This window comes from Rhinolophus sinicus, linkage group LG09 (genome assembly GCF_036562045.2).
Source record: "Rhinolophus sinicus isolate RSC01 linkage group LG09, ASM3656204v1, whole genome shotgun sequence".
NCBI lineage: Eukaryota > Metazoa > Chordata > Mammalia > Chiroptera > Rhinolophidae > Rhinolophus > Rhinolophus sinicus.
The window spans coordinates 44,878,011-44,900,303 of NC_133758.1; the positions used below are offsets into that span (position 1 = coordinate 44,878,011).

Consider the following 22,293-nt stretch of genomic DNA (forward strand, 5'->3'; position numbering starts at 1 on the left):
ATCTGGCTTTGCAATGTAGATTTGGTGAAAATCACTGTACAGTATATTGTGGTTGAAGCCACAAGGGTAAATGAATTCACTAAGGAAGAATACATAGAAAGATAGAACTCTGGGAGTAGATAAAGGTCCTTTAAGACAAGCCTAAAAGGAAACTAAGAACTGGCCAGAGAGGTCAACAGAATAGAAGCTGAGAGAGGAAAGATTCAGGAAGGAATTAACATTGTCCAATGCAATAAAAGGTTTCAAAAGTTTCTGTTAGATTCAGTAAAAGCGGTCACCAGTGATTCCCATTAAAACCAAGTTATTTGACTTCGTTTTAATTTTATAGGTAGTACATTATCATGTCAGCCAATATTGTTAAGAAAGTGGGCTTAGTGACTATATGAATTTCTAGATAAAATCTATCCTTATTATTGTTGGCAATCTTTTGTAAATGTTCTATACTTCTGCCTTACTTAGCTATATACACTACTCTTAAATGTAGCTTTCAGTATACATGGACATTTTCATAATGATTTAACATAATCATGGACATGATACCAATGTATTCTAAAACAATATTAAGTTAACAGGTTGTAGCAATCTATACATTATTTGCATTCCTAAGAAAAGTTATGTAAGTTAAGACGTGTTTTTTTTAAGAAAAGGAAAAGAAAGCATGTCTTTTAAAAAGGCTTTTTTAAATAGAGAAAAACAAACTAGAGAGTTTCAGACTTAAGTTTTCTTTTGAAGTTTTTCCACAGTATTTTCAGTTATAATGTGTTTTTTTTGTTTTTTGTTTTGTTTTGTTTTGTTTTGTTTTTTTAGTGTAATTCTAAAATTTAAATATCACTAGATATTTAAATAGAGACTAGAGAAAAATTTAGTCTCTATCTTTTGGTCTAAAATTAATGTGTGTTTTTTAATCCTGTTGCTTCCAGCATTTTCCTTAGTACAATATTTCTTATATTTATCACCATTGTTAAAATGAAAAAGTAGCTCAAACAAAGCAACTGTGTTTGTCTAAGGGGGCAATAGTGCTTTTTCATCCTGGTCACCTTATAAAGTACATTATAGGGGTCATGCAAATAGTTTATTAAGCAGTCAGATTTTAACTTTTGGATTATTAAAAATCTGTATTTTACACACTTACATATGTAATTCTTAATATGGAATAGAGTTCAGTATGAGAAATAAGCATTACCTCCTATTTCACTATACCTTTGCTTTTCGTTAATCATCTATACTTCCTCATCCTCCTGACCCTCTAGGTAATCTCTATCCTTGTGTATTAAAAAGAAATAACCTGTGGTGGTGCTCCCTAAAGTTTTTTTGAACCTACCGTGTTTCCCCGAAAATAAAACCGGGCCTTATATTAATTTTTGCTCCAAAAGACGCATGAGGGCGTATTTTCAGGCGATGTCTTATTTTTTCATGTACAACAATCTACATTTATTCATATACAGTCATGTCATCTTCTGGAACATCGTCATAACATACTGAATGCGTCCATCTGGCTGACCATCTTAACTGGGGCTTATGTTCGGGGAAACACAGTAGAACTTGGTAAACCTGTGTTTCGGCCCTGGATTTGCCACCACATGCCTGTGCTAGCTCGGTGTGTCATCTAACCTCATAGTCTCAGTTTTCTTATTTATAAAGTGAAGTGTGGTTAGACTAGATTGGTGAATCAGAAATGAGTTATTTCAACAGTTATTAAGAGTATATTTTACCTCTTAAGCACTGTCGGAAAGGGGAAGTTAGAAATCTCTGTACTGGCTGAACTCTGAGTTTTGCTAACTAAAACTAGCTATACTAAAAAAGAATGCTATTTTTAATTTGGAGGACCAGGCTGAAAGAAGAAAATGATCTGGGAAGTAGGTAAGCAGAGGCTAAAAAGCCAGAGTAGGGCCATGGACAGTGAGAAGTAAGCCCTTGGATAAGAAATATATTAAAGAATGGTGGCAGAATGCAGAAGTTCAACATAAACGAATTTCATCCATCATCCTTTTTTCTTGACCAATTTTTATTCCACATGCCACCTCTGACTAATAGCCTTCTGGAGCTCCATGTTGAGATAGACATTGAGGATGCATCTAGGTTCATCAAGAAAGTGTGATATGTTTTGGTTGTGGGAAGGAGAAAGTAGAGATACATGTGCCACATATTTGCTCTTCCTGCAGTTAGGCATGATCAAGTACATGGGCTTGTGAAAACTGTTTTCATTAGATAAATAAAATGTGAGTGAAGAACAGAAGAAACTACCCCTAGTACCATTTAGTATTAGGACAAACAGACCGCCATACTTTTGTAGTCTCTAGGAAGCTACTATATAGCCAATTACAGTAGTTGAAATAATTTCCTGATTCATTAATAAGAAATCTTAAGTTTAATAAATAAGCACAATATTTTGAGGAGCTGATAAATTTTTGGAAATGGTAAATTATTTAAGCAAGTTCTAATGGGTGCTTTGCCATTATAGTTTTTCACTCAAAGTATTCATTTTTATGGATGGATAACAGCAATGAGAACCTAAGTATGCATTAAATGGAGGAGGCAGTATGAAAATAAATTGCCTAGACTCTGCAAGTTCATTTCTTTAATCAAGTATTAAGTATCTACTATTTGCCAAGTACTATTCTAGGTACTGGGGATGCAACTGCTTTCATGGAGCTTTCATTTAAGTAGTGGTGATGAATAAATAAATAATATATGTCACAAATGAAAATCCTTAACAAAATGTTGGCAAGGTATTATCTTCAGTTTTTAGTCATTTGACTGTTATATACGTCGGTTTGGCTTGCTTCATATTTTTTCTTGATGCTTGCTGCACTTCTTGATTCTATAAGTTATTTTTTAAAAGGGGAGGAGGTGAATTTTCATTAATACCTAAACATAGACTCCAAACTGTTTGTCAGATAAATGGAAGAACAGTAATATATTGCTTATTAATTAATTATAGTCTTACAATTATCCTACAAATTTCATGTGAATAAACTCATTCTTTTTATTTTAATTTTTGTGTAAAATTGCAGAAATGATGATTGAAAATCATTTGGAATGGGGCAGTTTAATTTTTGTTTTTAACATTTCTTTTTGTGTTATCTTATAGATTGAAACACAATTAGCAGAGTACCACAAATTGGCTAGAAAATTAAAACTTATTCCTAAGGGTGCTGAGAATTCCAAAGGTTATGACTTTGAAATTAAGTTTAATCCTGAAGCTGGTGCCAACTGCCTTGTCAAATACAGAGCTCAAGTTTATGTAAGTTTAATCATGAATACTTCAAAAGGTTTTTAAATAACATGATTGATGTCTGGTTCATATGTTTATAAGTAAAAGCTTAAACTTTAGCATGTCTATAACTCAGGACTAAACATAGAAATAAAACATTGAAACCTTTTATCTTCTTGGTAGAAATCTCTGTATTGTACCTTACTCTTGGAGTTATAATGCCTTTTCTTCCTCTCTACCTAGTTTATCTATTCAAGTATCCAATAAAAAATTTGTTTACAAATAAAATAGACACCAGGATTATAAAGACAAAAATGACCTGACCCTGGCTCTCAAGTTGCTACTAGTCACCTCATGGGAGAAAGACATAAATAAATATTCATGCTTTGTTAGAAATCTTTACAAAGTATGATAACAAGATCAGTTCTTCCCAGAATTGAGAGAAAAGTCCACAGAGATGGTGAACCTGGAACAAAATCTTGAAAGATTTATGGGGGTGGTCTGTGGGAGTTTTCAGGCACCAGGACACACATGAAGACAGGAAATATAATAGAACATTAAGTGATCTGGCAATGAATGGTGAGAAATCTGCACCTAATTTTTGAATATATCCAAGAATGTGATTTGGGGGGAAAAAAATTTTACATCACAACTTCTCAATTATTCATTTTAGTACCCCCAAAAATGTCCATTTTCAAAATATTTAATTTTTGAATATAAAAAATGTTAAATTCTAAAACTATGCATATTTTCCCTTTTATCCCTTTAATAAATTATTTAGTACATAATATGTTCCCTGTCAGCTAGGTGCTGGAAATAAAATACCCAGAAAGATACACTCCCTACTTTCACAGAGATTACAGTTTGTTGGTAGACTTTGATTAAAAAGCTAGACTCATTTTCAATAGAAAAAATAGCATCCAGAATGTCTCTTTTACTGAATTGTTTCTCAAGCAGTAGCTGGCTAGGTAGGTAGATAGATAGGCAGGCAGACAGATATTTACTCACCACTGTTTTGAGTAGTTTGACATGACTGGTGCAAGAAAAGAATTACCTGAATCAAATAACTGTAGAAAATATTACCCATTGCAAAAAGAATATATATGCTTAGAAAAGAAGGAAAAATTTTTCATTGATGTCTAGAAATAGTTTCACATAATAATAGAACAATAAAAATAGCGAAAGCATCAAGAAAGTGCCACCCCAACTATTACAAGTAGTATTTGGTGAAAATTTCTTAAAGAGATTAAAGAGGCCGCTGCATCTTTCAAAATAGAGCAGCCAAAATTAAAACTCACCAATAACTTCAAAAGACCTACTGAAAACATAGTAACATACAGGGTTTTCTTTTGGAGTAATGAAAATGTCTTGGAATTAGAGGTGATGATTATACAACATTTGAAATACGAAATGTCACTGGACTGTACACTTTAAAAGGTAATTTTATGTTAAATTTATTTTAACTTATTTCAATTTAAACATTTTAATGTGAGTTCCCCTCAATGAAAAACTATCAATCATGGGAGGCAATGAAGTACTATGTTGAAATAAAATCAGTAGAATAGAAAATAAACATAAAAAATACAAGCATATAAAAGCTTCTGTATTGGTGAACATGTGGACATGCAAGAAAATGAGCAAAACCCAGAGCATGAAAGCTCTGTTCCCCTTCCCAAATACCTTGCCCTGTATATTTCTTCCATATGGCTGTTCCTGAGTTATATCCTTATTTAATTTAAATAAATTGCTAAACATTTGCCTATTCTGGACAACCACCTTGCTTTATTCACAAAACAACCCATCCCAATGATCTCTCCATACTGGTATGGTGAGATAGTCCTCATTTCTTTTGCAGCCTCAGAGTCCTCTGTTGTGTGGCTTATTAAACCAGTCCCTGCTAATGGACATCTGCCCTGTTTCAAGTCTTCTGCTATTACAGTAGAGTTACAGTGAATAGTAAAAAGGAAAAAAAGAAATATAAGCAGATAATTGTAAGACTAAACAGTTGAAAAAGATTAAGAGAAAATGATGCATCTGGAAGATATAGCATAAAAATACAACCTACATATAAATTGTTTCCAAGGCTGCATTAAACTAAGTGTACTTATAAAATGTTTAAATAATAACAGTGAATTTCCAGAATAGATAAGCAAATCTAGAATTTTGCATGTATTCAAAACCAAAAGAAATTACATTCTATAGTTAAAGAAATTACATTAAAAGTTAGTTTTATATTTTTATTGACGGTGTGTTTATTTAGATTAAAAATATCATGGCTTCACTTTTTTTCTCCAAAAGTGGTTCCTCCTATCACAATGTATAGATGACTCGTGAGAAATTTTGTAATTACATATATCATGTGTAACCCATATTCCTATATATTTTATAGGTACCACTCAAGGAACTCTTGAACCAAACCGAAGAAGAAAGTAATAAAGCTCTAAATAAAAAAATGGGGTTAGATGATACTTTAGAACAAGTAAGTAGCAAAACATAGTCATTAAAAGCAAAAATAAGATTTTTTTTTGAACTTTAAATGTGACTTGTGGTTTCTGATTGCTAAGGAATGAATTTTTAAAAAAATATGAAAAATGAGAGTTGGGTATACCCTTGAATTAGAAACATTTGAAGTAGTTTTTTTTTTTTTAACAAATTTTGTTGGGGAATATTGGGGGACAGTGTATATCTCCAAGTACCATCAGCTCCAAGTCATTGTCCTTCAGTCTAGATCTGGAGGGCACAGCTCAGCTCTAAGTCCAGTTGCCATTTTCAATCTTTAGTTGTAGGGGGCGGGGTCGCAGCCCACCATCCCATGTGAGAATTGAACCGGCAACCTTGTTGTTGAGAGCTCACACTCTAACCAAATGAGCCAAACAGCCACCCCTCTGGAAGCTCAGCGGCAGCTCGTTGTCTTCAATCTAGTTGTGGAGGGCGCAGCTCACTGGCCCATGTGGGAATCAATCTGGCAACCCTGTTGTTCAGAGCTCGCGCTCTAACCAACTCAGAAATCTGGCTGCCCTGAAGAAATTTTTTAAATAACTTAAACATCCTAGACTTCACATATCATTGATAATGAAGGGTATGTAAATGAGTAAATTTCACTTGTTTTAATGAAGAATTGCCTCCTTTAACATGAGATAATTTAATAATATTCCTTTTTATATTAAAAGGGATTTGAAATATCTACCTTAAAATTAAATATGTATTGTTTGGAGTTAGAGGTTAATGAGCTATGATAGGTTAAGAAATTTATTTTTACCCAATTTTTCATTGTGAACCATGGAATTCAGGGGAATTCAAAGTCTATTTCCAAAAGTAGTTTTCAGAAAGTTCTGCTTCTCATATACTTGAAACATAATATTACAAATATCTCTGAAAGAAAGCACTATTGTATTTAATAACCTTTAGAGTAAACATTTATAGTTGATTAAGAAAAGTTAAGAAGCTACTCAAATACAAATAATAGGTATTATTGGTATAACTCAATAATTAAAGGAAACCCCTGGCTAATTAAACTCTTCAAGAACTATTGTGTTCTAGTTGACAGATTTCAAGATAGAGTTTCCCCCCACCTTACCCACAGTTTTGTTCTCTATAGTTTTAGTTACCCATCAACCGCAGTCCAAAAATATTAAATGGAAAATTCCAGAAATAAACAATTTATAAGTTTTAAATTGTACGCTGTTCTAAGTAGCATGTTGAAATCTGGAGACAGCCCAGAATGTGAATCACCCCTTTTGTCCAACCCATCACATTGTGTATACTACTGACCTGTTAGTCATGAAGTCTTCCTTTACCCTGCTTCAATTTGATTTCTCTCTTTTGTTGGGATGGGCACCAAACATAGAAACTCAGAAAGGTGTGAATTTCAAGAAAGGTGTGACTGAAACATCATTCAAGCTGACAGTGAAACTTTTTAAAGGCTATAGGCAGGAAAACTTGGGGGTGGGGTGATTATAAGATGCCCACTATAGGCTAGACTCCATGTTAATATTCCAAAGACAAATGTAATCGAAGTTTATATAAATTTAAACTACCATTTGGATAAAAACTGATGTGCAGTTATGCTAATCAGATTTGCATTTTTGCAAAACCATTTTGGGCATAGAAAAATGTGAATTAGAGGGGAAGCAACTGAAATTGTTAAGAGGTTAAACCAACGAATTATAGCAGAAATAAATGGAAGGGAACAGGTTTAGGAAATGTTAAGGAGGTAGAACCCATGCATTTCATGGCTGAATGTAAAACCTAGGAGAGAAAGAAATATCAACAGTGACTTCTATTTTTCTGGTGTATGCAACCTAGAGGAAGAAAAATGAGTGCAGAGGTGGCCAGGGATTGAAGTAATAGGTTCAGAACACAGGAGAGAGATTGAGTCTGAAAATACAGATTTCAGGGTCTTTGGCATATACGTGATAGTTAAAAACATGGATGTGAGTGATATTTCTTAAGAAGACTGTGTAGAGGAAAGTGGCAGAGAATTGAATCTTGAGAAAGAAAAACATTTAAGGGAATGGAAAAGGAAGGAGATTCTGGGAAAAATACATAGAAGTGTATTTACAAAATAGTTGGAAAACAATCAGAATTAAAGAATATGCTATAAAAGCCAAAGTTGGGAAACTTTCCAAGAAAGTGATCCTAACTAAACTTACTGTGCTAATCATTTCCGTATATACTCATATAAAATAAGTGTTTTGTACATCCTAAACCTGTACAATGTTTTATGTGAAATATATCTCAATAAAACTGGAGAAAAAGGAGTGATATGCTTCAGAAACTAAAGACTAAAACTATTTTTTCAATTTGACAGTGTTTAACCAAGTTAAAATGGCATAAGGTAAAAAAGCAATTTGAAATAGTAAAGTTTAAACAGAAACTAATAAATTAGAAAAACAAAATTAATCAATCTGAAAAACACTTTAAAATAATTGCAAAAACCATTCAAGAAACTATAAATGAGAAATGGATATACTATAAGATGGAGGGAATTTATTTGAATTATGAATAATTTCTATTTAATGATAGAAATAAAAGTCTATCTTTAAAAATTTCATTTTTAAGGCTAGTGTAACCCTCATACCACAACCTGATAAAGACATCACAAAAGAAGAAAATTAAATTAATCATACTAATGAATATAAATATAAAATTTTAATATTAGCAACTGAAATTTATTTAGCAGATAATTTTCTGAGAGCCTGCTGTTGTCTGGTATTGTTGTAATAGATGCTGGTGATATGGTATCTGCTTTTGTGAACTCTATTTTGACTGGGAAGGAGGGCATGAAAATAATTACTTTCATCTTAATACTTGTAGTGTGAATACAGCATGCTTTGGATTTCATAATACACCTAAGATAAGCACAAGTTTCTTTCTGAAGGAAGTGGTAGCTGAGCTAGTTGTGAATAACAAGTAGGAGTTGGCCAGTAGATTACACAGAAGGCTACACATCACACACACACACACACACACACACACACACTCCGCTGACGGCCAAGAAACCAAACCACATAGCATGTTAATAAATTACCATGAGTATAAGTAGGATAGAGGAGAAGCTTGGAGTAACAACAAGAACCTAATTATGAAGGGGCTTATTCTTGCTTACTGATTGACTGTTTATTCTATAGGCAGTGGAGATTTTTAAGTTAGGGAATAACACCTATGTGTTTTAGTAAGCTCACAGTGTTGCCATTTTGAACACAAGAGACCTAACAGTATCCTGAGTGATAAATGGTAAGGACTCTAAGGCTATTGAAGTGAGGGTGGAGAAGACAGATTTAAAGATCCAGTGGTCGATTTGAGTTTAAAAGAGAAATTAAGAATGTTCAGGTGTCCAGCTTTATGGTGTATGTGGTTGGGGTTAAAAATTATGATTTGTTAAAAATGGTATGGCCGACTTTATTCAAGGGGGCGCTATTACAATGGGGTCTTGCAGTAAATGACAGATTGAACTTAACTCCAAATACCACAAAGAAACGTGGGAATTAATAGCCAAGGAACAGTGTGGGGTTCAGTGGATAGAAAATTACTGAGAAGAAACACCAGGGTTAAGGGGATATTCTGGCTAAACCAACCTAACGGAGTAGTTCTTACTGAAGGCAAGAACATCACCTGGGGGTGGAAGGTGGGGTAGAGGGTGAAGAACCTGATCAGATATTAAGGATGGGGAATTCTGGTTAAAATGACTGAGCAGAACTCTTGCTGAAATTGGACAATACAGAGATAGCCATTAAGCCCAACAGTCAGCCTAGTTGAGAAAAGAGTTCAGAAGAGCATGAATAATTTGGTCAAGGAGAGAATCTTTGTCAATGGTGATGTTATAGAACATTAATGAAGAATAGCAGAGAAGGAGCTAGAAGAGAGAATTTCAGGCTGAATATCAGGTCTCTGGGACACAAAAGTGGAGAAAGTGCAGTAGGCAATTTGAGTTTGGAGATACCATTTGTGGATATAAATAGATATTTCTTAGTATGCAGGTAATTAAAGCCAGGAGATCTCCCAGGTGTGAGAATGAGAAAGAGCTCTCCCAAAAGAGCAAATCAGAATACAGCTAATATCAGAATCCTTGGAGAACATCCAAAGTACACACAGAAAGAGAAACATGGAAGGATTAGAAGGACCTCCCAAAACTTAGAGGAAACCACGCGTTTCCATGGTTTTAAACACCAAGGAAAGGGATTTCATAAGGGAGTGATCAGCAATTACAAATGGTACTCAGATGTGAAATAAGATTAAGTCTGAAAGTTGCTCAATGGCTTTAGCAATTAAGACATTTAATGGTGATATTTGCAAAAGCAACTTCATGAAGCAGAGGAGCCAGAAAGCATATTACTGTGGATTGAAGTTTAAGTGGTATAAGAGGAAAGACACTGTAGATAGTATGAATAGATACTCTTCGTGGACACTACAAATTAGACTGTTACAAATGTTTGAGTCTAAGGATGTAGCAGTAGTTAGAAAGTGGTGTATGGAAAAGGTTTCTGTTTCTCATGGTTTTATTTTGGGGTTTTTTAATGGAGGAGGGAATGGTTTGGTTTTAAAGATAAGAGGGAGTTCAAGGGAAAGAGGTACAGTTAAGAAAAAATTAAGAGCAAAAGGGATTGATGGATATGAGTGTGGTCCATGAAGACATATGAAGGAAGGAATGGGATCCAAAAAAAGAGCTGGAAGAGTTACTTTTCTTCATGAGGAAAATGGGCCCTGTATCATGAAATTGGAAGGAAGAAGAAAAGTTCTCATACAAATATAAATATCTTGGTTGGTTGGAGGCAAGAAGTGATGGAATTCTAGTCCCGTGTTCTGTCTTGTCAATAGAAGAAAAAAATCATATAATTAAAGTAATTAATAATGTCTTTGCATCTTTGCTTATAAGCAACTTGAGAGAGAGAAAGAGAGAAACTAACTAGAGAAGATAATTTTTCCCCTATTTACCACAATGGAAATGTGTATTTTGTAATCAAGGGGAGGAAATGTTTAACTAATTGATGAAACTTAAATAAACCAGACATGGAACATAAGTAAACATGATTTTGACCAACCATGAGGGCCTAGTGGAAGTTCTGGTTATTTGGATGTCCATTGGTCTTGTTGCCGGTGAAGTTAATGAAACAACTTTTTTAACTTAATTATTTCAGAAGCAAAATATCTTTAGACTGGAAGCAAAGTTTATAGCTTCAGTACCTCTAGTCTTTAAATTTGGAAAGGCAGACAGTATAAAAAAAGTCCTTGGAGTTAGAACATCTAGTTTTGAGTTCTGGGCATATGCTAGTCACAAGATCCTGAGTAAATAACATTCTTTCTAGTCTACTCATCTACTCATCTTGTAAAATAGGAAAGTAATGTCCCTTACAAAGGACTTTTGATGATTGAATGAGAAGTATATGCAAGTTTCTTTAATAACTGTAATCATTTTAACATCCTTTCTTTTGCCAAATAACAATAGCATCACTACATTTTTCCGAAACACACAGAGAGAGAGAGAGAGAGAGAGAGAGAGACAGAGAGAGCCAAAAACATGTACACATTTTAGGAAAGGAAAAAAGTTATAAAAATTACGCTGATGTTAACCACTTTGAGCACCTCTTGTAATTGCAGAAGTCAAACATGACTTGTATTTATCTTTTGTTATCGTTATACATTGAGTATTACAATTTTAATACAATTTTTTCCTTTTTCCTCTGTATATATATGTAACTTTTTAATTTCATGTATGTGTAAAATCATTCTTTTAAAGAAAGATGTCAGCTTATTTATACATTTTACTGTTTTCTGTTTCCTGTGGGAAATACTTTCCTCTTGGTCTAGCTGGAAAACGTTCTGTATTAATTACCAATATCAACTGGTATTAGCACTCGTCAACAGGAAATGAGCTTTCAAAACACTTTCTTGGGGTTTTGGTTTCAACAGATCTTAAAGCTTTACCAAGGTTAAATTTGGTTACTTTATTACTCTTTGCAAGAATGAATTGACTGTAACCAATTAGCAAATGATATCCAGTAAAATCTATATGAATAGTTTTCTCTTTAATATCCCAGAAAGTGAACACAAAAATGAAAAGCTAGATAAGTCTAAAGAACACTGGAAAGCATAATTTGTATTTATTAATAAATTAATATAAAAACATTAACAGTATATATAATATTTATATAATATGCATGAAAGCTTAAAAAGCATTCCTACAGCTAATGGTGGAAAAACAGGTGGTGGTACCCTTATTTTATTGAGAATTAAGCCACACTTTTTATTCCAAATGCCTTACTATATCTCTCTTCATTTAAACATTATACATTACAAAACAAGTTTCATTGAAATTGACTCTTCTTTGGGAAATAATAAATTTTTAGGACAAATGAAAGGTGAGTGTCCAAAAGGACTAGAAGAAATAACATGGTTCAGTTAGTTCATTGTTAATATAAAAATTCTATAACTTACTGAAAAACTTTTTTTAATTAAAGTTTATTGGGGTGACAATTGTTAGTAAAGTTACATAGATTTCAGGTGTTCAATTTTGTAGTACATCATCTATATATCACATTGTGTGGTCACCACCCAGAGTCAGTGTCAGTTCTCCTTCCATCACCATATATTTGATCCCTTTTACCCTCATCTACCTACCCCACACACACCCCCACTAAATTTTTTGATGTATAGTTATGATTTCTCACCCAAAGTTTTATTCCTTAAGTTAAATACAATGATAACAGAAAGCAGAAGAAGTGTAAGGACTCTGAAAGAAGAAATTCAAAAGCTGGATGATCTTTACCAACAAAAAGTCAAGGTAAGAACTTTGCTACGGTTTGTATAGGTTAGCTAAAGCTATGTCCTAATTGATTGACTAGGCACCTGTTCTAACATCAAATAGAATCTTTAAGCTTGTGTTTTATAACTTGTGTTTCTGTTTTGTCTTCTCTTATAAAGTTTATTGTAACAAGTTATTTCATTTGTTCTTTTAAATGACTTTTTCTGGACTTGAGCTATTTCACCATAAAACATGTTTACTGTTCATCAATACTTTATACTTGCGTATGTGATTCAGTATCCTTGTAAGACCAAAGCATGTTTTAAGCATAATCTCTCCTACGTTTTTAAGGATATTTAGTGTTAAGTACTCCTAAAGCTTAAACCCCAAAAAGGCCTTTTGAATATTTGATTGCCTATAAAGGGTAATTGCAAACTGACTATCCTGGCCAAATTACACAGACCATTTACATGAAATCTAGAATGTGGATAAAATAATAAGATTTATTCCCCACCACCTCTAACCCACCTTCTGGCCAGCACTTTACTTACAGAAGTACTCAGGTGACTCTCTTCATTACCACTTATACAATTTATGTGAAAATTTTAACCACACCAATTTTTTTTTACTCAGTAACACCAACACAGTATTAGGAATTGAAAACTTTCCTCTTGACCTGTATTATATTTAGGGCCTATACGTATTTTAAGCAGTGTGAAATTTTTAGAAAATACAATAATATGATCTACATGTGAAATTGAGACATTTGATAATCATTTTTGTTTTTTCATATATCCTCCATGACAGTACTTGAGTTTTTTTTTCTTTAAAGCTCTTAAGTGAAAGATTTTCTCATGGTTCATCTTGAGAAACCTAAGAATTGATTAATTTAATTTGGTCTATTTTGCCCGTACATAATTAATACATATGTGAAATAATGGTAGTATAAAAGTTATCCAAATTTTGACTTATTAATATAAAAGGCCTCTTTGATGCTCATGGAAAAAAATTAAATCAGAGTATCATAAAATTTCCTCTATTACAGACTTGAAAATACTGCTGAATGAATTTTATATAGGCTTGTTGAAAAGGTCACATTTATGATTACAATATAAGATTTCCAAAGGAGCTTTTTAATATCGCTTACATGTAGAGCACTAAGCATCCTGAAAATACAAATGATGATGCAACCTGATTTTTAAAAATGCTTTATATAAACTTTTTTTTTAATTCAAGTTTTTAGGTTGATAATTGTTAGTAAAGTTACATAGATTTCAGATGTACAATTCTGTAATACATCATCTATCTATCACATTGTGTGTTCACCACCCAGAGTCAGTTCTCTTTTCATCACCATATATTTGATCCCCTTTACCCTCATCTATCACCCCCCACCCCCTTACCCTCTGGTAACCGCTAAACTACTGTCTGTATCTGAGTTTTTGTTTCTTCATTTGTTTGCCTTTTTCTTTTGTTGTTTTCAGTTTTATATACCACATATAAGTGAAATCATATGGTTCTCAACTTTTTCTGTCTGACTTATTTCACTCAGCATAATAACCTCACGATCTACCCATGTTGCAAATGGTACTATTTCATCTTTTTTATGGCAGAATAATAGTCCATTGTGTGTGTGTACGTATGTGTGTGTGTGTATGTATATATATCACTTCTTTATACAATGATCTATCGAAGGACACTTTGGTTGTTTCATGTCTTGGCCACCATAAGTAAAGCTGTGATGAACATTAGAGCACTTATATCTTTACGGATAAATGATTTTAGATTTTGGGGGTAGATCCCAGGGGAGGGATTGCTGGGTCATGTGGTAATTCTATTCTTAATTTTCTGAGGAACCTCCACACTGCCTTCCATAGCGGCTACACCAATCTGCATTACCACCAACAGTGTATGAGTGTTCTTTTTTCTCCACAGCCTCTCCAACACTCATTATTTGTCTTGTTGATGATAGCCATTCTAACTGGTGTGAGGTGATATCTCATTGTGGTTTTTATTTGCATTTCTCTGATATTAGTGATATTGAACATGTTTTCATATGTGTATTGCCAGTTGTATGTCTTTTTTGGAGAAATGTCTATCCAGATCCTCTGCCCATTTTTTAATTGGATTGTTTTTTTGTTGTTGTTGAGTTGTATGAGTTCCTTATATATTTTGGATATTAGCCTCTTAGTGGAGGTGCTATTTGCAAAAATCTTCTCCCATTCGGTTGGATGCCTCTTTATTTTGTCAGGGGTTTTTTGTGTGCAGAAGCTTTTTAGTTTCATATACTCCCGTTCATTTATTTTAGCTTTTACTTCCCTTGCCTTTGAAGTCAAATTCATAAAATGCTCTTTGAACCCAAGCTCCATAAGTTTAGCACCTGTGTTTTCTTCTATGCATTTTATTATTTCAGGTCTTATGCTTAGGTCTTTGATTTATTCTGAGTTAATATTGGTACACAGTGACAGATAGCAGTCTAGTTTCATTCTTCTGCACGTGGCTTTCCAATTCTCCCTGCACCATTTATTGAAGAGGCTATCCTTTCTCCATTGTATGAGTCTGGCTTCTTTGTTGAAAATTACCTGTCCATATTTATGTGGGTTTATTCCTGGGTTCTCAATTCTATTCTGTTGATCTGATAAATTTTTTAAAATCTGCCTGGAGTATATGGAATGTGAATATCAAAAAGCTATAGCCATGACTTTATCCTGATAGGAAGCTGAGGAAGAGGACAAAAAATGTGCCAATGAGCTGGAGTCCTTGGAGAAACACAAGCACATGCTGGAGAGTGCTGTTAAGGAGGGCCTCAGTGAAGCTATGAATGAATTAGATTCTATTCAGCGGGAGTAAGTTCATCTCTCCAAGATTTATAATGTTTATTTTCAGTTTAATTATTTAACATTTCTATAAAACTAGGTCTGTTTATTTGCTTTAATCTATATTATAGAGCTGTTTGGGGGATGAGGGAGTGGGGAATAGAACTTACACAGAACAGATAATAACTTGAAGATACTTTCCCTACATGAATACATTTGCTACTATTGTAGCTTAGCCCTCCCCCATTCATTTTTAGATCTAATTAATCAATGGCTTTTAATCCCTGAAAACAACATAAAACTTTTAATCAATTCAAATTAACTTTGGCTATTTGTTAGTAAATTTTAGTAAAATTCCAGTAAGCTTTAAAACTCCACTAAGCTCATAGTTTTAAGATGTATTTCCTAGAAATGAGGTATAACCTATAGTAAACATAATTATGTAATTACTATAAATTATCCAGTCAATTTGCTCCAACTCAACATATGCGTTGGTAATAATCACTACACTATGCAAAATCTGGAATAAAGAAATCACAGGACTTACGGGGAAATTGTGATTGGTGCACAACACTCAAAAACTCGGTCAATGACGCATAAACAAAAGATGGGAACCTAATGGGAATGTTAGCACATTGGTAAACACATTAAATGTTTAAGAAATACATAAATGCTATGGTAAATAATGATGCTTTACCTTAAAAACACCTGAAGCTTGTGTGGGAAAATGGGCATTCAAAGGTTTGCAGCTTACGAATTATTGGGAAGAGGTAGAAAGAAGGTTATCTGAAATCAGATGGAAAGTTGTAACAGCAGATGTGGATGCATGTGGCTCCTCAGATATGTTATGAACTGAAGGAGCTGGTGCCCATTTGAGGTGTGTGCATTAGGCTCAAATTGCTACCTAATATATCAGTCTAGATGAAACAAATGCATGTTTTCAAACAAGCATTATAGGAGAACTGACTGTATACTGTGTTACATTTCTTAGAAGTTCTTCATTGTCAAATTATACATTGTCAAGTTTTCCCTGTTGGTTTCCTTATAATTTTAAAACTTACATAGGAAAAATTTTAGACGCAATATATAATAAATAGAACTAAAATTAGTGACATTTCTTCCTTATAGAATATTCTGCCTTTGTGTATACAATTCTCTCATGCAACCTGTATAAAAACCTGTATTGAATACTTAATCCACAGGTTCTATGATCATTTACATTAAAAGTCTTTTTTAAGTCTTAAGTGGCCTTCAAATAACAAAACAAAAAAAAACTGATTGGAAGTACAACCTTAAGAAAGAAAATCACTGTTCTTTCCTTATTTGTGGCCTAGGGATAGAAAACTCAGTTGAAGGTTTTTCGGCTCACAGTTTTTGTTTTGAATTTGAATTTGAATGCCTTAAAGTAAGACTCCTAATCTCCCATTCAAGTGTATTTAATATTTACACTTGAAACATTTGTAGAGGTTATTTTTACTGTAAATATGATCATACACGCTAGTCATAGGAAAATATTAGATCAAGAATCAAGTTTACAATCCTTTTGGAGACTCTGGTAAGACCACTTGCTCCCAGGCTTTGTATGTTAAAGCATGAGGTTTTTGTAGCTGTTTTGTTTTTTGTTGCTTGCAAAAGATCTTTGAAAATGTATTTATTTTTGTTTTATTGATTAAGAACTGGACCTGAATTATACAGGACAAGCAGCATAAATACCAATCACAGCCTGGTTTTATTGAATATGAATAGAAGTGAACTAACTAGAACTGATATATTAGGTATTTTCCCTAGACAACTCAAACGAGCTTTTATTTTACAGATACCAACTAGTTGTACAGACCACAACTGAAGAAAGACGGAAAGTGGGAAATAACTTGCAGTGTCTTTTAGAGATGGTTGCTACACATGTAGGGTCTGTGGAGGTAAGTATGTGAAGGTCTTTCCTACATTCTAGGAAAGCGTTTTAAAGCTTTGATATATTTTTGTTTTGTATCTATAGAAATTAAGTGATTTTATTTCTTTGGAAAATATGATCTAGTATAAACTTTATCAGAAGAACCCTGTCTAGCAGTGTGGTAAGGAGACACTTTTGTACATCTTATAAAGTAATGTGTTTTGTTCACCTAAACGATGATATTTATTATATCAACAGTATATAATGTGGTTCCAGACCATGTTCTACACACTGAAAACATTTTAGTACATTTAAGATTTAATTAAGATTAAGATGAAAGAGTTTGTGTTATGACAAATATTTTTCCTTTCTTTTAATTTCATATAAACACAGAATAAAGTATTTCTGAAACATGAAATTTACCTTAATCCTCACCTTTCACATAGATTGAAAGTTCAACAATAAAACTATTCCTCCAACCTGCTGTACAGAACCCTAGAGCTAAGATAAATTGATAAACTCCACAATTCCTAGGTAATTTGTTAGGTTTAAAAGGTTAAAAATCATTGCAATTACTTTTGCACCAACCTAATATTAGGTGATAATATATTTCTAGTTGTGAATGGTTAAGGAAAAAAAACTCATCATATCACATTAGTAGGCTTCCATGTATTGAAAGCAAGTATATGATGTTCTACTTCCCCTCATCTCTCCTGAAAGTCATTGAACTGCTTTCTTGCTTGCCAGTGCTCTTCACTGCTTACTGGTAAAAACCAAAGAAAGCATCCTTGATACTACATCAGAAAACCTGGGTTCTACCCGCTTCTCCTAATTCAGCCACTTAGTGGCTCTATAACCTTCCCTGAATCCTTTTTCCACTACAGACCAGAAAATTATCTGAGTGATTACTTTCTCATTCTCCCAAGATTGGTGTATAATAGTTCTGTTCTAGGTGCATAAGAGAAATAATCATTTATAACATACTACTGTTGGCTTAGATTGAGCAAGTCTGCTTGTGTGTTATCAATTTACTTCTTTGGGTCATTACTTTCTTCATCTGTAAAATGAGAGGGCACTACTAAATAATCGCCAACATGCCTTGAACCTCTATTATAAATAACTATTAGTCTGACCTTAGTGTTAGTCCAATAGTGATTTGTCACTAGGGATTTGTGTGAAAGGTAACCACAACTATTAAAGTTTTAATCAGTTAATATAAAATTAGATTTGAAACTAATGATAAATTACTATTACTTTTTAACCACTTTCTGTACAGTCCAATGTTCAAGAAGATCAGACCAACTTCAATAAATATTTACTGAGCACCTATTTTGCACTATGTGAAATTCACAGTTAGCCAATCAAGTATAGAAGGAACACAGAAATTCAACCAATAATCTTTAAAACCTAATGTGGGGAAATTTTATGAGTGATGAAATTATACCAAAGAAAATATGAGTTTGGTTCTAATGGTATCTTCACGTGGTATATTTTCCCATAGGACAAAGTTTCTTTGAGCAGTTCCTGGTGGAGCCCTGTATAGTCCTATTTGTGACTTGATATTCTAGACCAGGGGACAGCAAACTACAGCCTGCAGGCCAAATTGTGCTCCTGGGCTGTTTTCGTGAATAAAGTTTTATTGGAACACAGCCATTTCATGCACTTTCATACTACCTATGGCTGCTTTCCCACTACAACAGCAGGGTTCAGCAGGTGCAGCAAAATTTTATTACTTGCCCCTTTAACAAGAAAAAGGTTGCTGACTCCTTCCTATTCTAGACTCCTACCCCCATGAGGAGCACAGAATCTTTTTTTCTTTGTCTGTTTAGATGTTCCAAAAATTATTATAAAGATATAATAACCAACACATTGTAGTATTGATGTATACAAACCAATCTCTGGTTAAGAGTTCAGAAATAGGTGCATGAACGTAGATAGGAAACTAACATATAAGAGGTATTATTGCAGAATAGTAGGGGAAAATGAATTGTTCAAGTAATGGAGTTGGATTGCTGTCTTAAACACTAGACAGATGGATTAGGAAAATAATGTGAGGCTCAATTTTTATCTTTTAGAAGAATTACAAGACTATTTTTACTCTTCAGGAATTATCAATAGAGTTCTTAAATTAGACACAAAAATTACAAACCTCAGAAGAAATTATTTATAAATCAGCTTTGTTATAATTGAGATCTCTACATCAAAGGACATAGAGAGTAGAAAGACAAGCCACAAATGGTAAAAGATTTTTTTTAAATAACTGGTAAGGGGTTAACATCCAGATACATATGACCTCTGAAAAATAAATATGGAAAGTGGGCAAAAGACTTGAATGGGAATTTCGCAAAGACCTAATGTGGCCAAAAAACATATGAAAAGATACACCAATTCCCCCCCACCCCCCAAGAAATTGGCAAAAAATTAAAGTTTGTAATACTAAATGCTAGCAAGGATGTGGAGAAGTGGGAGTTCTCATTTATATTGCTGGGGTTGTAAATTGATGTAACAATTTTAGAAAACAATTTGGCAATCCCTAATAAAACTGCAGTTCCACTCTAGGTATTTAAATTTTTACACTGTCAGTACTGTTCTGGACTGAATATCCCCCCAAAATACACGTGTATCTGAAATCTCATAATATGACATTATTTGGAAATAGGTCTTTGGAATGTAATTAGTTAAGATGAGTTCATACTAGATTAGGGTAGACCCTAAATCCTTATATAAAGGCCATGTGAAGATGTAGGCAGAAATACAATACACAGCTACAAACCAAAGAGTGCCCCTTGACAGGGAACTGGTAGAAGCTGGGAAGAAGCCAAGGAAAGATTCTTCCTAGAGCCTTCAGAGAGCACAGCCCTGCCAATATCTTGATTCAGATTTCTAGCCTCCAGAACTCTGAGAGAATAAATTTATTCTTTGTTGTTTTAAGCCACGTAGTTTGTTATAATTTGTTATGGTACAGTATCTGAAATAGTAAAACTAAATAACCTCATGTATTAGTTTCCTATTGGTGCCATAACAAATTATCACCAATTTAATGGCTTAAAGCAACACAAATTTATTCTTTTACATTTCTTGTAAAATAAGGCCTCCAGGCTGCAATCCTTCTAGAGGCCACCTAGAGTCCTTGGCTTGTGGCCTCTTCCTCCATCTTCAAAGCCAATAGCACAGCATCTTCTCTCCTCTCTGACCTCTCTTCTATCCTTAGATCTTCTGTCACACTGCTCATTTCCCTCTTACAAGAACCCTTATAGTTATGTTGGACCTACCTAGGATAATGCAGAATAATCTTTTCTCAGGATCCTTAATTCAACCGCACCTGCACAGTTTCTTTTGCCATGTAAGATAACATATTAGCAGGTTCTGGGAATTAGGACATGGACATCTTTGGAGAGGCTGCTATTCAACCTACCATGCCTGGGAACAAAAAAAGATTCCATTAATAGTAAAATGGATAAGTAGATGATATATTCATTCAATAGAATATAGATAGCAGTACATGAATAAATTGTAGCTTTATGCATTAACATTAATGAATCTTAAAATACTAGGTGAAAAAAAATAAGTCATAGAACGTTACTTTCAATATCATTCAATAAATATAAAGGTGGAAACCAGGTATCACTAAACTATGTTGTTTAGAGATACATTTGTGTGCATGTGTGTGAACAGTATTAAGAAAAGTGCCATTCAGGAGAGTGGTTGTCTCTGGAGAGATAAAGGGATATAATTAGCAAAAGGCACAAAAGGGACCTACACAGTGGATACAAGAGTATTCCTTTCATTCCTTTTCTTACAAATGGTATATTCTTATCTATAAATTTCACAATTAAATACTTTAAAAGAAATTAATGTTTTTACATTAACAATTGCTAATTGTTTCCACCAGAAACATCTTGAGGAACAGATTGCTAAAGTTGATAGAGAGTATGAAGAATACATGTCTGAAGATCTCCTGGGAAATATTAGAGAGATTGGAGAAAAGTATAAGAAGAAAGCTGCTTTAATTAAGTCTTCTGATGAATGAACAAAATGCTGATTATCTAGGCAAGAACTTTATTAACAGTATAAATTTTGAAATGTCCTTTGTAGGTTTGAAAAATCTTTAATATACCCTATATCCCTTCTTACAATGAAGTCTCATGACCACATCTTCCCATGCCTGTGAAATATTTTTATAGCTTTTATAAACCTGGTTCATTACCTTAAATTATGCATAACCTAAAATTATGATACTTTGTTGGTTGGTTATCTTTAGATGTGAAGGACCACTTATGTACCCAGAGTTAATAAAATGTTATCAGTAAAGTATGTTTTTTCCCTGATTTCTCTGCCTAACTTCAGGTGCTTAGAAAGGTATTTTGATCTAAACCAAGAGTCAACAAACTAACTGTGGGCCAAATCCAGTTACACCTATTCATTGACATATCATCTGTAACTGTTTTCATACTACAATGACAGAGTTCAGTATATGTGACAGAGACCATACAGCCCGCAAGGTCAAAAGTGTATACCTTCTGGTCCTGTAGAGAAAAAGGTTGCCATTCCCCAGTACGGACTATACAAAGGTTGCTACAGTTCAAGTAAAAACTTTCTTAATAATTCTGCATGTGTAACCCAACCCACTCCTTATTCAGAGCCAAGAAGCTAAAGTTCTTTCTGGCTTCTTGCCATCTGTACTCTGAAATAAGCAGAAAAATAGAATGTGAGAATCATAAGAAATAATAAAATAACCTAGTTCAACCCCTCGTTTTAGAGATGAGAATTTATTCCTAGAGAAGTTCTGATTTACCTCAGGTCACATCTCTTAGTGGTAGAAGCCACAGTGGAACTTACTGGAACTGGTAAACAATCCTGAGTACAGCACAAGAACCATGAAATATGAATGTGCTGGATGGTGAGGAAGTTGTGTTATAATGTGAGATTTTTAGACAGGTCTAAATTGTTAGGAAGCTTCTTAAATTGAACTAACATCTGCCTTCAGTTGAACTTTCTATTCTTTAAATTTTATTCTAACCCTTGTCTAAATACTTTAAATAATAGAACTGATTCCAAATTGTCATTACTTCAAAGCATTTGGTGCTTAAACAACCTACTTGCCAGAGGTTTTTATCATATTGGGCTAAAA

The 22,293-nt window shown here is 33.6% G+C and overlaps 1 protein-coding gene across 2 annotated transcripts in view; it reads left to right on the forward strand.

The window, feature by feature from the left end:
- Positions 1-21,476, forward strand: part of NDC80 (NDC80 kinetochore complex component) — a 40,792-nt gene extending 19,316 nt beyond the window's left edge. For both annotated transcript variants that reach the window (XM_019755700.2, XM_019755698.2), the window contains exons 12-17: positions 3,092-3,244; positions 5,604-5,693; positions 12,402-12,494; positions 15,171-15,301; positions 17,088-17,190; positions 21,055-21,476. In XM_019755700.2, coding sequence (XP_019611259.1) covers positions 3,092-3,244; positions 5,604-5,693; positions 12,402-12,494; positions 15,171-15,301; positions 17,088-17,190; positions 21,055-21,192 — 708 coding nt within the window. In that variant the 3' untranslated portion in view covers positions 21,193-21,476. The remainder of the gene's footprint in view (positions 1-3,091; positions 3,245-5,603; positions 5,694-12,401; positions 12,495-15,170; positions 15,302-17,087; positions 17,191-21,054) is intronic.
- Positions 21,477-22,293: the final 817 nt, after the last annotated feature.